Below are 15,446 nucleotides of genomic sequence, written 5' to 3'. Positions count from 1 at the left end.
TAGTGTTCATGCCATAATGTCAAGATGAGCGTTTTTCATTTGCAAGTTTGCTATATAATTTACTCCGTCTGTCTGTCCGTAACGGGGGGGGGGGAGTGTAAGTTAAACAACTGTTTTTTGGTGAAGAAAGCACTTTTCAAATAGCATCTAGTATACAACTTACTGTCAGTCATGTATTTTTGCTCTGAATGCTGTCATCCTTGTTAAAAAATAGAATATCATCTAAAGCTGTATATCAACTAATAGTTTGTATTTAGCTCGAGCTTTCAATCAATTTGGATTGGTTTCGCGAAAACAAAACTGTTTCGTGACATATGTCCGAGGATAACTTAAATTAGTCAGAATAAAATATAACTAAAGTAGTATCTAAAGAAGAAGGTTTTTAGACTTTGTCTGAAGATTTTATCCTAAGAGCATCGTCTATTTAGACCAAGTAACGTCCAACAGACAACCAATCCTTCAATTCTTTTGTCTGAAAGTCCTATAGTGCATTTTGAGAAATTATTTACATCCTTTGACGATACAAGACATAAGCCATCTTAAGTTTTAGGGGCACGCCCCTAAGTAACACCAGTGCGTATTATTTTAACGTCTCTAGTATGACGCAGTGTGGTTGGGACTCGAACCCAACACCTTGCTGACAGCAAGTGGGCAAGTAACCCTTACAGATCGGGCCCCAATTCCCACCTTAACAGATCGGAGGGGGGGGGGGGGCTCAAAGAGCCCCCTCCCCCCTCTATCTCGGCTCCTGGTACAGATAAAGACGTAATTTGCTAAAATTTAAAACAGCTGTAAAGCGGCCAATTTTTCAGCTAGGATGACCAAATTTTAGGACGAACTTTTATTTTTCATAACAAAAAAATTACTTTTTCTGATCATCGCCGAAAAACGGCAAATAACGGAAACCGCCATTTTCGACGGTTACGGTGGTAAAACGGCGGTTGGCGGCGCAAATTAATTTTTTTATCTGTTTATTATTGCTCAAGGATTTACCAAAAAAAATTATAGGTCTCTAGCTGTAATAGAAGCCACGATATTCATGATATATGTCTGTAGTAAAAGCCGGACAAAAATCGGTCATAAAGTCGGTCAGGGAGCGGTAAAACGGTCATAACACCACTTTTCTCAAAATCATTGATATCTAAGTATTCACCAAAAAATTTTAGGTTTCTACCTTATACACAAAAGTCATAATGTAGAAATTAAGATTTATTTAGAATTTTTTCTATTTTTTTTGCTACCCAACCGACTTTGACCGGACACCACGACCGACACAGACCAGATATCCTAATAAAATCAACTCTTGCCGACGTATAATTACTAAACTTAAAAAGTCATGAAGTTACAGCTCTCCATCTTACCTACAAAAAAAATGAGATTGAAAAAACTAGAGGGGGGTGCTCTTTGAGCCCCCCCCCCCCCCCCCCGATCTGTAAGGGTTAATTCAGCAGCAATAAGAACTATATGCCAATTTGTGTTCTAATCTTTGATTATTTAGATTATCTTTTTTAATGTGCTTCTGGGCAGGGGTAGCCAGTCTAACCAACAATTCTACAAAAAAAATCAAGAAACCTTATTGAGTATCTAGTTGTATACATTTTTTGTCATTTAAGTGAAGAGGGGTGAGAAAGAAGGGGAGGAAAAGGGGAAGGGGATTGTTGGGAAATTTTCTTTAGAGTTGTTTGTCATAATATCATTCCCTTGATGTCCCTGGCTTCTGGGTAGGTTAAGTTAACAAACCTTTAATACAAGTTTTTGGTTTTTTACGTTGGACAGCAACTTGAGTGCACGTTTTTAATTGCAACAAAAATAGCTCACGGTTGGGCCCTCAGATGTCAAAACTTTATTTTAGTGTTTGGCCAAAATGACTTTGCAATTGTATCTGTAAGTACGTCTAATAACACCCTTTGCTATTTTTAAAATCCTAGAAAATTTTTTTTGCAAGAAAATTGCATAAATTCGCAACCTTTTTTAGAACCACTACATAACTCGAGTTTTAAAACTTTTTATATAAAATCCTTTTTACAAAAAATATCAATAATTACTTAAAATTAAACCTGAAAGAAAAAAAATCTCATTACACGTGTTAATTTGCATGTTTTAGGTCTTTTTTTGAGGAAAGTATAACTTCCACATTTTTGACAATAATTATATTTTTTTAACATTTCAAAGTAAAATATAATAAAACTTAAACGATTTTTCTTGAATTATCAGTTGAAAATTTCATCAAACATGCAATTTAAGTGATGAAAATTTAATAAAATCATTTTTTGAATGTTTAGAATTACCAATTTTCTACATTTAAAACAAAATGTTAACAAAATTTAAAAACATTTTAACATATAACTTCAAAAATCAATAACATTTTATAAAAAGATGTTTCAAAAAATAAATCATTAAAAGGTATTAAAATGCATTTCAAATTACTTAAAATTAAAACGAGAACATCTTTTTACAATGTATTCTGTGTAATAGAGTTTAAATGACATGATTAGTAAATGAAATATTTCCTAAACTCATTAAGCCTTTTTGTGACTATATTAAAAATAATTTATTTTGTTTTATAGTGTTTTTTTATTCAAATATTTGACAAAATTTTCCCTACGTCAATAAAATAAAGTCAGTTTTTTACTGTTCCCAGGTTTTTCTTTATAATTATAACAATTAAATATAATATAAATCTTCATTATCTTTTATTTGAATTATCATACACATTAAAATGTAAAGTATAAGCTAGAATAGCACTTTTTTTAACGAATATTTTAATGACATTATATCAAAATAATTCCTCTTAAATATCACACAACATATGATTGGGAAGTATAGCCATTTCTTGGAGGTATAATATTTACAAAAATACCATTAATTCTGTTTTTATCAGAAGTTAAAAAAATTGAACAATTCTAAAACAATGGTTGGCTGTCTAGATATTGAGTACACTAAGACTACGGCTCTGTTCTATTGAAATAACGTTGCAAAAAGAGGGGTTCTGAAAGTAATCTACCTAATTATTTTTAAAGAATCAACAAGTACTGTCAGTATCTTTTTTCTTGTAATCTAGCAGACAATCAAATCATAACACAATTTTCATGATAAAATATTCAGGTTTCTACTTCACATTTTAAAAAATATACTGATCAATAAAATGTTCAAAATTTTACTTTGTACTAATTGAAAAAATATGTTGTAATTCTTATTTTAAAGTTACATTTTTATCCCTGACAAAATCATAGACGACTTTTAAAGGCATCTTATCTAAACTTTTTGAAGAAAAACTTAAAAACGTTAATTAAGTATTAAAACTATTTTCTTCGATTTTTCTGAAGTTATTATCGCATTCTATGGGTTTTTTATTATCATTTACTTATATCGAAAGTGCCAAACATTGTACCCTAACTTATTCATTTAATAAAAAACCAAGCGTGAGCTGTTACCAAAATACAAATATTTTATAACTTGAAATTTTCAACAAACATTGCGTCATCTCATTTAAAATACACATTTATGGTGGAGTCAACAGAAACATATTTTGAGTAATGCATGGAAGGAGGGGACATTTGGCTGTTTGTTGGCTTAACAACTTTGGGACTTGTATGGAACTTTGATTGGTTGGTTCATTAAGTATAGTGTCCAAAAATTTCTAACACTGACTGAAATATACATAAGGGATAATTTTGTGTATGATCATTTGGAATGTACATCAATTAATTTGCTAATGTCTAATCTTTTTAGATCCCTGGAAAAAATGCAATATTTAAGACTCACATAAAGCAGGGATCTAAAGGGATAAGACATTGGTCGAAAAATTTATGTATATCTCATTTGATGAAAGTACACCTTAGGCCAAACGAATCATAAAACATCATTATAAAACTTTGAGTACTAGTTTCATAAACAAACCAATGTCCTCTTCTTCCCTGCACATGAAGCGTATTGATGATAAAAACCTTAACCCACACTGTTAAAATAATTTTTTTAGCATCAGATAATACTATATATTCATTTCATTTCTGTATAGTATCATCCCATACGTTCTAGCAAAAAACCTCATTGCAATACAAGGAAGATTCCAGGAGAATGCATATTTCATTACAACCAAATAAAACAAGGATGACAACATCCATAAAAGCGAAGCACTGAAACAGTAGGACAAATGGACATTAACACTTATATAGTGTCAGAACTAAATAATCAGAATATAAATGTATAAGAGTCGAAGCAAAGTTGTAAGTAAATTTATTGAAAAACTGCTTTATACAGGATTATGTTTATGGACATACTTACATTTTTAGGACTTGATTATAGAGTTGCTTCGCTAATAACATCATACTTTGTTGTCCCAGGAATCAATATACAAAAAATCAGATCAATCGGATGATTAGATCACATAAAAATTTGTTGTTAAAAAAGTAAAAAAACAACATGTTTGAAATGGACGTACGGACATTATGGTACAGATTATAGAGTTGCTACGCTTTCTAAATCGTACCTTATTACGAAAAGAATCACCATGCAAAATTTGAAATCGATAGGACAATTCTAACATGCCTAAATAAACGAAAAAAGCTATCCGTTACGGACGGACGGACCAACCCTAATTATAGAAAAGCTTATTCATGATTTTGTTGATTTCTTAAGCAAACAAATAATTGTGTAACCATTACCAAGACACAATTTCTTCCTTTATTTAGATGTAAAAACACTTATATAACATTACATATTTAGAAACAGAATGGAAATCCTATTTTATAAAGTAGTAAGCTTGTTGGCCTGACAGTCAAGATTTCGATAAATACTGAACTGATTCAGTTCTCCATTTTATGATATCTTCATATAGGTCTCAGAAAGGTTATTTATAGATTTGAGTCCTGGGATAGTGTCAATTTTCTGCCCATTCTTAGCCATTAAATTATAGAGCCCAGCTATTAGTAAAGAATATTAAATTTAAGACCCTCATCAATTTAGCTTTCTAATATGGTTCGTTCGTTCACCCAGTAGGAGGAAAGAGTTAATGAAAATCTGGTGCAACATCCAAGTAATAATACATCTATTAATGTAACATACATTCGCAAACTTTTGCTATTAATTAGGGAAATATTCTCACTTCTTGTCTTTCATCAACTTTTATCTACTTTTCAAAATCTAAATAGTTACTAAACTAAAAACTATTAAAATAAATTAAACATTTTTCTTACCTTTAAATTGGTCATCAGGCTGGACTGAGTTGGATTCCAAGATGTAGTTAAATGGAACCTTCAATCTGCAAAATAATTATTTGATTACCTAATAATATACCAAACAATATGGATTTAGAGAACATCTTTGATAATTTGAAGGAGTAACTTTTCATTTATCTTTTGTTCTAGATAATAAAGTAAGGGGGGAAAGGATTAATCAATTTTTGAAAACCTTCAAAACAAAACATTATCTTTCTTTCTGAGAACACACAAACCTGCAGCCATTTAAGTAAATTATGCAATATGCATATTAAAGAAAAGATTAAAATTAAACAGACTCACCCTAATTCTGTTTGTCTAAAGTTTCTGATAACATCAACCGTATCGACATCCCACAGGCCACCAGCATCATATTCGGTTTGTACATTCTCGGGTAAATGTCCTAGATAAAGAAATCTATGATTTGTCAATTAATTCCCTAACACTCTTGTGGGGGGAGGGGGGATAACGCCCACCCTCCGTAATTGTTATCGTCTTCTGGGTTTTAAAGATAGAGGGCTGTAACTAACTGACGTAAATTCGTTGATGAGAATTGAATTATTTTCCTCCCTTCTTACCCACTTTCCTTTAGTTACAAGACAAAACATTACACCCATCAAATATCCAAATTTTAAGCAATTTTATTTGGAATTGATAAGCTGAATCACAGCCTCTGATCCAGACAGACTAAAAAGGTAGACATCATATTACTTTTTATTATAATTTATAGTTATCTTTAAGAAGTAAATTATAAAATGTATAAAAACAAGGATGACAACATCCATAAAAGCGAAGCACTAAAACAGTAGGACAAACGGACATTAACACTTATATAGTGTCAGAACTGAATAATCAGAATATAAATGTATAAGAGTCGAAGCAAAGTTATAAGTAAATTTGTTGAAAAACTGCTTTATACAGGATTATGTTTATGGACATACTTACATTTTTAGGACTTGATTATAGAGTTGCTTCGCTAATAACATTATACTTTGTTGTCCCAGGAATCAATATACCAAAAATCAGATCAATCGGATGATTAGATCACATAAAAATTTGTTGTTAAAAAAGTAAAAAAATCAACATGTTTAAAATGGACGTACGGACATTTTGGTAATGATTATAGAGTTGCTACGCTTTCTAAATCGTACCTAATTACTAAAGGAATCACCATACAAAATTTGAAATCGATAGGACAATTCTAACATGCCTAAATTAACGAAAAAAGCTATCCGTTACGGACGGACGGACCGACCCTAATTATAGAAAAGCTTCGCTTTTAAAAATCATATAAAAATTTTTTTTAAATCTTGACTAAATGCAGAATTTTTTAATTACCCAAGTAACTAAGTCATGAGATTATTGTACAAACTAATAAATTTCAATAACTACATAGAATCTTTCATAAATTCTGTAATTATGTAAGTGAACTTTCCCTATGTATTTTTAGTTCATAAGTAACAAATAAAAACTTGTATGTATTTTTAAACAAACTGTTGAAAATACCAAAAAGCTTTTAAAAAAAATAAAAAAGGATGAAAACATCCATAAATAGCTAAGCCCATAAAAAAAGTGAATAAAGCATATGTCTAGTGATAAAATAGTTATATTTCTTTTTTTGCATGACTCAGGGGCGTCCAAGCTTTATTATTTTTTTTTGGGGGGGGGATAAAATGGCGCAAATTTTTTTTACTCCCACCCCAAAAAAAATTTTTACCCCGGGGTAAAATTTGCTTGGGGGGGGGGGTAATTACCCCCCCCTGAAATTTGTTGGCGGGGGTAAAAATTTTTACCCCCCCCCTCTAAAATTTACCACTGCCAACAAATTTCAGGGGGGGTAATTTAATAATGTAAAAAGGTACCTACCTAATTATGAAATTCTATTAAATATGCAGTAATGAAAATATTTGAGGGGGGGGGGTAAATACCCCCTCCTAAATGCTTGGGGGTGCATACGGCACCTCCAAGGTAGGAGTAAATTTTAAATGGGGGGGGGGGGTAATCACCACTTTACCCCCCCCCCCTTGGACGTCCTTGGCATGACCCATGGACTGGCAGACAAAGTAAGTTGTATAGTGATGTTGTTTGGAAAATAAACCTTTTTTATAAAAAACAGCAATCTATCTTCAAAAGAAGCAGAAAATATAAAACATAAGTGAAATTTGAAAATAAAGCTATGTGTCTCTTCATCTATATACACAATAATCCTGAGAACGACGACGGGAAATTTTAATTTTGATTTTGAATATTGGACCAAAAACACCAAAGATATGTCAAAATCAGAAAAAAGTGACTTCAAAGCTGTCGGAATAATAATGAATTAATAGAGTACAGCTTTCCTGAAAAGCATAACTTGAATACTTTTGTAATTTGTTATTATTTTTTTCTTAGGAAGACATAAATCCATTTTTATAAAATATGCTATTGATTATGTACAGCATTTTGAATATTAAAAAATCATTTATTTTACAAATTGTACAGTAAGATATATAAGTTGGAAAGAATTTAAATGTTAGAGGGAGATTTAAAATCTGCATCAAATTTTAAGGATTTTTTATAATATTCGTTTTTTGTATAATTTTTTATCTAAAAGCGGAAATACAATTTAAGTCTATTAATTTTTACATCTGTGATTGGTGGATGGAAAACTATCTGCGCTCTGCTTGGAGAAGCTTAAGTGTCGTACATCATTCAACCAATTAGAGCGCAGGTAGTTTCCAATCCACCTATCCTATTGGTCAAAATAAACTTAAATTGCATTTCCGCTTTTAGATAAAGAATTATACAAAAAACGAATTTTTTTTTTAAAAATCCTAAAAATTTGATGCAGATTTCAATCTCCCTCTAACATTAAAATTCCTTCCAACTTATATATCTTATTGTACAGTATACTATTGCATAATAACTAGTGTTACATGATGGAACTCAAATGTTCATTTTGATTTGTACATTTTACCCAGTGATAAAAATAGTGAAATTATGTCCAAACAAAACTGTAGATACATAAAATAATGCATGCATTACTATTATATAAAGTAGTAAGGCTTTTTGTCTGAAGCCTAAGATCTTTAAAAAACTAGTAAACCAATTAGGTTTTCTATTTTAGGTAGGCATCACATAGTTCCTGTTATGGTGTTAATCTATTTTATATTAATATTTAGGTCTCTCAATGGTTTAAAGCTATTATTGTAGATGCTCTCTGTCCCTTTAAATATCGACATCATAGATGCTAGGGGCGTAGATGCTTTTAAGAAGTAATATATAAGTATCCTAATGTTTTGAAACTAACCATTAACTTGAAATTATTCAGCACTAAGTTAAATCTATATTATTACATATTAAATTGATTATAAAGTTTCTCGGATATATAAATACCTAATTTATTAAAATATTGAAAAAAATGAATAATTTCCTGTAGAAATAGAAATGAAACTTGACATATCAATACTTTCTTCAAAGGAAATGACTATCAATAAAGCACCCTCACAATTTTCGAAATAAAATTAAACAAAGTGGGGTTGACATTTTTTTCTTATGCCTATACCTGTATCGGCCTACCCCTTCAAAGAGGGGTTTTATGTGTTTTTAAAAATTAATTGGGGAAGCATTTCGTTACTGGTTTATGAAATACTTTTGCTAATTTTTTTTGTAACTTAGTTTCTTTGTTAAAGCATATGGCGACATAGTAAAAGGTTTAAAAGATACATCACACATAAATAAGAATTGGGCGCCAGCTTTAGCAACTAAAACTCTTTCCTTCCCTTTTTGTGCAACTTCCTCCTACTAAAACAACTTTTTAATTGGGATGCAATAATCTTAGTTAGACATCAAAGCTAATGCAGTAAAAGTAGTAAAACTTTTTACAGCATACAAGTTACTAATTAGAAGTCATATAGAATTGGTAGTAAATAAAAAAAAGTGGTTTATCATATCAAATGTATTAGTGAATACTTTTTAAAATGTCTCTACCATCAACAAGCCAAATTAATAATATTGATGTCTCAGTTAAATCTAGACATATGTCTGAAGGTGCTAGTTGTATAACCGAAACAATGGAAATCTATGGGGAGAAAATTAACAGGTTCTTTTTTTTTAGTAGCGAAGCTACTCTATAATTCACTTTGTATGTCCGTCTGTCCGTCCGTCAGTCTGTAACGCTATGGGCGAAACGTGATTTTCTCGGCTCCTATTCAAGATAGACAGCTGAAATTTTTAGTGAAGATTCCTATGACATATGCCCATCTAATATATACTTTGTTTTGTCCATCTGTCTAGGTTAAGTTTAGGTTAGGCTAGGTAAATGTTAATACATTGCATCGCTGGGTTTGGAAATTGGCCACTTAGGGTAAGAGTCTCCTGCATGAAAATACAACAGAACCTGCTATTTCGTTTTCTTTCCATGATCCAATAAATTTCAATAATTGAAGAGTTTTTGAATTTATAATTTTTAAATATAATTTTGAAACTTTTTAGTAGCATTGGAAGTACAGAAAACCAAATGAAAAATTATGGAAGTTTTGCCACATCAAATAGCGAAGACATCATAACTGAACCTGTTAATGAACAATATGAATCTGCATATGATAGTATAGATGGTGATACATCTGACAGTGATAGTGATAATGAAGAAGACTCATGCTGTTTACATCAGTATTGTCATCCTTCAAAACAAAAGTTGAAAGCAGTTTTTCATCTAATTTTTGGGTGAGTAACTTTAAAAAAAAATTTATTAGATTTTTTAAAAAAATTGTAGTAAATACCTTTATTTCAACATTTAAAATGAATGAATCAATATAAAGCTTTTGCTGTCCATTATGCTATTTGATGAAGACCCTATGTTTATTACAAAAAGAGTCAAAATGTTCCATTTTATTAATTAAAATTTTGGATCAATTGCAGTTCACGGTAAAATATTCCTGGTAACAAATATTTCCAAAAATCTATGAATTTAAAGGATGCTAGCTGCCAAACGGCTGAACGTACACTGTTTTAGACGGCATACGAAGGCCTACAAATAATCTGGGATAGCCTGCAATCAATAATGCTTAATTATCTCGCAGTGCAGAGAAATACGCAAAAAATACCTATTTTACGCGTTTTTTGTTCAGTGAAGCTTTCCCTGTGCATTAATGGATCTTGGTTATTCCAGAATATGTGTAGGCCTTTATATGCCGCTTAAAATGGTGTGCGGGTATGATTTGTATGTTTAGGCGTTTAGCAGCTAGCAGCCTTTAAAAATCATACATTTTTGGAATATTTTATCGTAAACTGCAGTTGATCCAAATTTTTAGATTAGATGTTTACTTCAAAATCCTATTTACAATAATTTATGGCAGGATATTTTGAGAGCAGCTACCTATATAGAAAATATACCTTGAAACTTATTATGTGATGGCTTGTACATGTTATTAAATTTCAGAGTTGAGTTAGTGGCAGCAGTATTCAGTTTAGCATGGGGCCTCATCATTGTTATTAACACAAATCTTTTAATTGATAAAGTCTGCAGTAACACATTTAATTATAGGTAAGCATATAAATTTGATCTTATTTGTCTTATATTTCTATAAAGGGGGGAGGCGGATGTGCCACTTTTTGAAACCAAAACTAAAAGTCAAAGGAACTCAACTAAAAAAGAGTTACAGGTCTGAGATTTTGCATGGCAGTTGCTTTATAGGGTTACAATATGGAACAGTGAAGAAACGGCGGTGCAACCGCCGAAAACCGCCGAGAAATTGCAAAAATAAATTCGGCGGGAAACGGCGGTTTTCGGCGGTTGCGCCGCCATTTCTTCACAGTTCCATATTGTACCCCTATAAAGCAACTGCCATGCAAAATCTCAGACCTGTAACTCTTTTTTTAGTCGAGTTCCTTTGTTGTCTTTTAGTTTTGGTTTCAAAAAGTGGCACATCCGCCTCCCCCCTTTTAAGAAATATGTTGTAGCTGTTGCAAACTTCTAAATAACAAAGTTTACATGAATCTTCATTTTAGTGACAGTGTATGTGGAAATTTATCAAGTGTCAACAGTTCTTTGGCTGAAAATCAGGTAATATTTATAATATATTTTCCATTATGGCTTCCAAACCAAGTAATATCATCTGGAATTAGAACCGGTTCTACACCATACTGAAAAATTATGTCTTGTATCTTATTATATCCAGTTTTCTACAAATGTACAATTATAATATTCAAACCAGTTTAGTAATCTGTATTTTAGAGCTAACAAAACTAGTTTTAATCTCATATTTTTACATTTTTGTACCTGTGGAAAGCTGTTCATAATACAATGCAATAAATAATTTTTAATTTCTTTTTTCATTAGGTGCAAAAGGAGGTTACAAAGTTGAACATGTATGGAACTTTATTGAGCAGTGTCCCTGTAATGATAATAGCTTTCATCATTGGACCTTTATCAGACAGGTATAATGTACTTGCATGCTATTTAGACAAAACAAAACAAAAAATATTAACTTTGAACCATTTCCTACTTGTGTTTATTCAGATATGGAAGAAAGATAGCACTGATACCTCCATTGTTTGGTTTCATAGTTGCCATTCTTATTGTCCTAATAAATGTCAACTATTGGAGCCTTCCAGCTGAATGTATCTTATTGGTGAATATTTATGCCTGTTTTGGTGGTTTTACATCTTTTAATGTGGGTAAGGAAAGGATTTATATAACACTTCAATATTATAATGAAAAATTATCAATTTTTATTTTAGATTACTAACCTTTGAAATTCCTTTTTGTAATTTAATTATGAAGAAATTATGTTCACAAATATGCTCAATAAATTCCTTTTTAGGTGTTTATGCTTACATAGGAGATACAACAAGTGAATTATCTAGAACAACAAGATACTCATTGTTAGATGCATCAGGTCATAATTAACAATAAATGTAAACAAAATTACATGCAAATTTTCTTATGAATTACTTTCTATACTTGAAACCACTGAATTTTAAATGATCAAATTGTCATTTAAAACTTATTTTCTTTTTAGTTTCTGCAGCTATGAGTATTGGAACCTATATTTCTGGACCATTATTTTCAATGCTTGGATATCAAGGAGTTTATCTAATTTCTCTTGGTCTTTTCATTTTAGGTTAGAGCATTTTGTTTAATTTTTTTTTAATGTCTTAATATAAGGAAAATACATCAATATAGGATAAATTTATTTGAAAAGAAAGGTTTAAAGGATAACACAATTATGATAAATTACCTCTTTTGTAGATTAAAATTTTAGTTTGAAAAGTTACTTTGTGACTGAGTAAATAAAAAAAAACATAGACCCCTAAGATATAAAGTCAACCAATGCAATGGATTAAGTTTCCAAAAAGTTTGAGCTCAGTTTAATTTAAAGACAAATGTTCTAACCATCCCTGGCAAAAGATAAGATAATTGCAATTTTCTTTGAAATAAGGAAAACTACTCAAAAACATTTAAAAGCTTATCTTTAAAAGGCAAATATTAAAAAAATGTTCATTTCAGAGCTAGACTGTTTGATTAGACTCAAGACATTTTTATGCAAATGAGTAGTATCACTAAAGTATTTTATTGAAATCTAAATTTTAAAACGAATGTATTTTTAGATCTTTTGTTGGTAATTTTCTGTTTGAAAGGAACAATAACATTAAGCAATAGGTAACTAAGTTTAATATAAAGAAAATATATTTTATAGACATCATTATGATTATAGTTTTATTTCACTAGGTAGTTAATCTTACCATTGAACTTTGAAAAATTATCTTTTTTAAGATATTTACTGTAAGATATACTGTACGTTAGTGTTCATATTTAAATTGTATATTTTCTCTTTTCAGAAACATTGAACAATCCACATCTGTCAAAATCAATCCAATTTCAACATTTAGGTATTATATGAAATTTAAACTTTTTCAAATTAATTTGTATTTGGTATAGTGTATAATGACAAATTTAACATTGGAAATATTGTTTACCTTTTTGAAAATTTTAAGTAAATAATTATTTGTATAGATCTGTGTTCAAAAAAAGAACAGGAGTAGACCAAATGATTGTTGCTTTTGTTATGTTTGCTATGGTAGAATATGCTGCTATTGTCATTACTGACTTTGACTACATCTACACAAGAAAGGTAATTGATCTCCAAAGAAAAATTCACAAGAAATATTATATTTTAGTTTCAAGCTTAGTGCTGTAATGAGAAATTTATGTTATAGGTATTAGGATGGAATGAGCAAACATTTTGTAAAGCCATGAGTCTTTCTACCATTCTGAAATGTCTAAGGTAATTTCACATACTTATTTTAAGAAATAATGAGAAGAACATATATTAATCCTATGATGTTATAAGTAATTTATTACTATGGCTAAGAGCTTGTTTTATCTAGAGGATAATAATCGGTTTTGGAGCCATACTAGAAAATAACATGACTTTTAATTTAATTTTTTTCTTCTAGTTCTGTATTATTACTGCCTTTGTTGAGTTATGTTTGTGAGATGCCTGATTCATTTATTGGAATGCTTGCAACACAATCTTTGTTTGGTTCTCAAATATTTGCTGCTCTCACAAGGTATTTTCACTAAATTTCAAAAACTCTTTATCTGAAAACTTAAGAATAGGCTCAAAACAGATGAAAAATGATTTAAAGATATTTTTATTTAAAATAGCAATAATCAATATCATTTGATGTTTTAGGACAGATATGATGTTTGTGATTAGCATTATGTGGGGGGCTCTTGTCAGCATGTTTGGAGCTTCTTGCAAATCAATACTTTCAAAAATTGTCACTAAGGTAAACTTATTCTATCATTTTATAAATATGAAATTGTAAGGATATATGAAATTTTTCTAAATCATCAAATCAGTATATTTTTATAAATTATTGTATAAATTATTGTATGATAGGAGGAGTTGGGACAAATCTACAGTGTTTATGGTGGGCTTGAAAATGTTATTCCTCTGTTTATTGCCCCAATAATGACAACAGTTTACAATTCTACAGTAGACACATATCCAAGCACAGTGTATCACATAAAGTAAGTTTTTATTTTAGTAGCCTAGTAAAATTATGTGGTTAAATTTAGAAAAAGTTTAAAATAATAATGTCAAAAAAAGGGTATTGTAAGTTGAGTGTTGATTGTGAGTAGTTTTCCTTCTTTAGAGAAACTATTTGTTTTATCTTAAAACTTATCACTAATCAAGTAGGCATTCAGTACATGTTACTGTTTAACTTATAAACTTATTTTTTTTTCTTAATTAACAAAGTATATCCAGAATTAGCATCTAAGAAAGTTATTGAAAGTTTCTCTGAAATAATATTATTAATTAATGACAATTTTCATTGAATATTTTTTTGTGTTTGAAACTTTTGATGAATATTATATTATTTTTAGATCTGGAATGTCTATGTTACTGGTTGTTTGTTTTATTATTGTATCCAGGTATGTAAATAAATAATCTGTACTAAAATATTTTCATTATTGTATTTTATTCCTGAATCATAAGATATTTAAATTTAATTTTCAGGTTACAAAAGAGAGGTAAAGCTATTGAGGGAGATACTGAAAGAACTCCTTTGTTACTTCCACTTATTTAATTTTTTGTAAAATATGTCAGCTAACTGTGATATTATACTGTATGTGATAAATATTTAAATAATTTCAGTTCTTCCATATTTAACCCTTCATTTAGAATAAAATATTGTATTAGTAAATAAAAAAAAGTACATATATTAGAAAGATTATTTTTGAATTGTGCAAAACAAATGGTTTACAATTGGGAACTTATGTGGAATAATTGGGGAAGAGAATAGAATTATCAAATAATACTTTGACTTAAAATCAGGTAAGCATGAAGTTAACAATTGAACAATCTGTAATGAAACTAATATTAACTGTCATGTGGTAGTAACAAATTAACTTATATGTCAGGCCCCCTTTTGATAAAGATTTCCTATGAGGATAATTTATACCCTTTAAGTAGTGCATTCATACAGTTAGGGAGTTGAATCCATTTTTATAGAAGCAGGAATATAATCTATGATTATGGTTTGGACCCTCTAAAACTGTAATCTACCTTTCCACTTTCCCCTCTCTTGGTGAAGATATCTTCAACGCCGATACGATTTTTGAAATGTAAGATTCTACTTTCCCCTCTCTTGGTGAAGATATCTTCAACGCCGATACGATTTTTGAAATGTAAGATTCCACTTTCCCCTCTCTTGGTAAAGATATCTTCAACGCCGATA

General features: G+C 30.2%; 2 protein-coding genes across 5 annotated transcripts in view; one reads left to right on the top strand and one right to left on the bottom strand.

The window, feature by feature from the left end:
- LOC145328947 (uncharacterized) overlaps nt 1–15,446 on the bottom strand; it is a 38,286-nt gene that overhangs the window by 6,434 nt on the left and 16,406 nt on the right. For all 3 annotated transcript variants that reach the window (XM_080172913.1, XM_080172914.1, XM_080172916.1), the window contains exons 9-10: nt 5,520–5,619; nt 5,196–5,260 (exon numbers count right to left, since the gene is read on the bottom strand). In XM_080172913.1, the coding sequence (XP_080029039.1) occupies nt 5,196–5,260; nt 5,520–5,619 (165 nt within the window). The remainder of the gene's footprint in view (nt 1–5,195; nt 5,261–5,519; nt 5,620–15,446) is intronic.
- Nucleotides 8,988–15,026, top strand: LOC145328945 (lysosomal proton-coupled steroid conjugate and bile acid symporter SLC46A3-like). 2 transcript variants are annotated; one of them, XM_080172908.1, is made up of 17 exons: nt 8,988–9,297; nt 9,690–9,920; nt 10,636–10,740; nt 11,205–11,259; nt 11,536–11,633; nt 11,716–11,873; nt 12,020–12,094; nt 12,218–12,319; nt 12,807–12,858; nt 13,038–13,088; nt 13,213–13,330; nt 13,416–13,483; nt 13,656–13,769; nt 13,895–13,991; nt 14,105–14,235; nt 14,593–14,640; nt 14,726–15,026. In XM_080172908.1, exons 1-17 carry the CDS (start codon nt 9,176–9,178, stop codon nt 14,793–14,795), a joined length of 1,695 nt encoding a protein of 564 aa, XP_080029034.1. In that variant the 5' UTR covers nt 8,988–9,175; the 3' UTR covers nt 14,796–15,026. The 2 variants fall into 2 exon arrangements, with proteins under 2 accessions (XP_080029034.1, XP_080029035.1); XM_080172909.1 differs by having other exon boundaries at nt 9,042–9,297; nt 9,693–9,920.

Source organism: Acartia tonsa, chromosome 9, assembly GCF_053477335.1.
Source record: "Acartia tonsa isolate MP-2025a chromosome 9, ASM5347733v1, whole genome shotgun sequence".
In the NCBI taxonomy this organism is placed as follows: Eukaryota; Metazoa; Arthropoda; class Copepoda; order Calanoida; family Acartiidae; genus Acartia; species Acartia tonsa.
Note: the sequence above shows the minus strand (reverse complement) of the source record. Positions and strands in the feature narration are given on the sequence as shown.

Bases quoted from the DNA above. Each gene is read 5' to 3' on its own strand.
- LOC145328945 (XM_080172908.1), top strand. From the start codon at position 9,176: ATGTCTCTACCATCAACAAGCCAAATTAATAATATTGATGTCTCAGTT. The intron at 10,741-11,204 runs GTAAGCATATAA...TCTTCATTTTAG, and splicing joins AGTAACACATTTAATTATAG to TGACAGTGTATGTGGAAATT. The intron at 14,641-14,725 runs GTATGTAAATAA...TTTAATTTTCAG, and splicing joins TGTTTTATTATTGTATCCAG to GTTACAAAAGAGAGGTAAAG.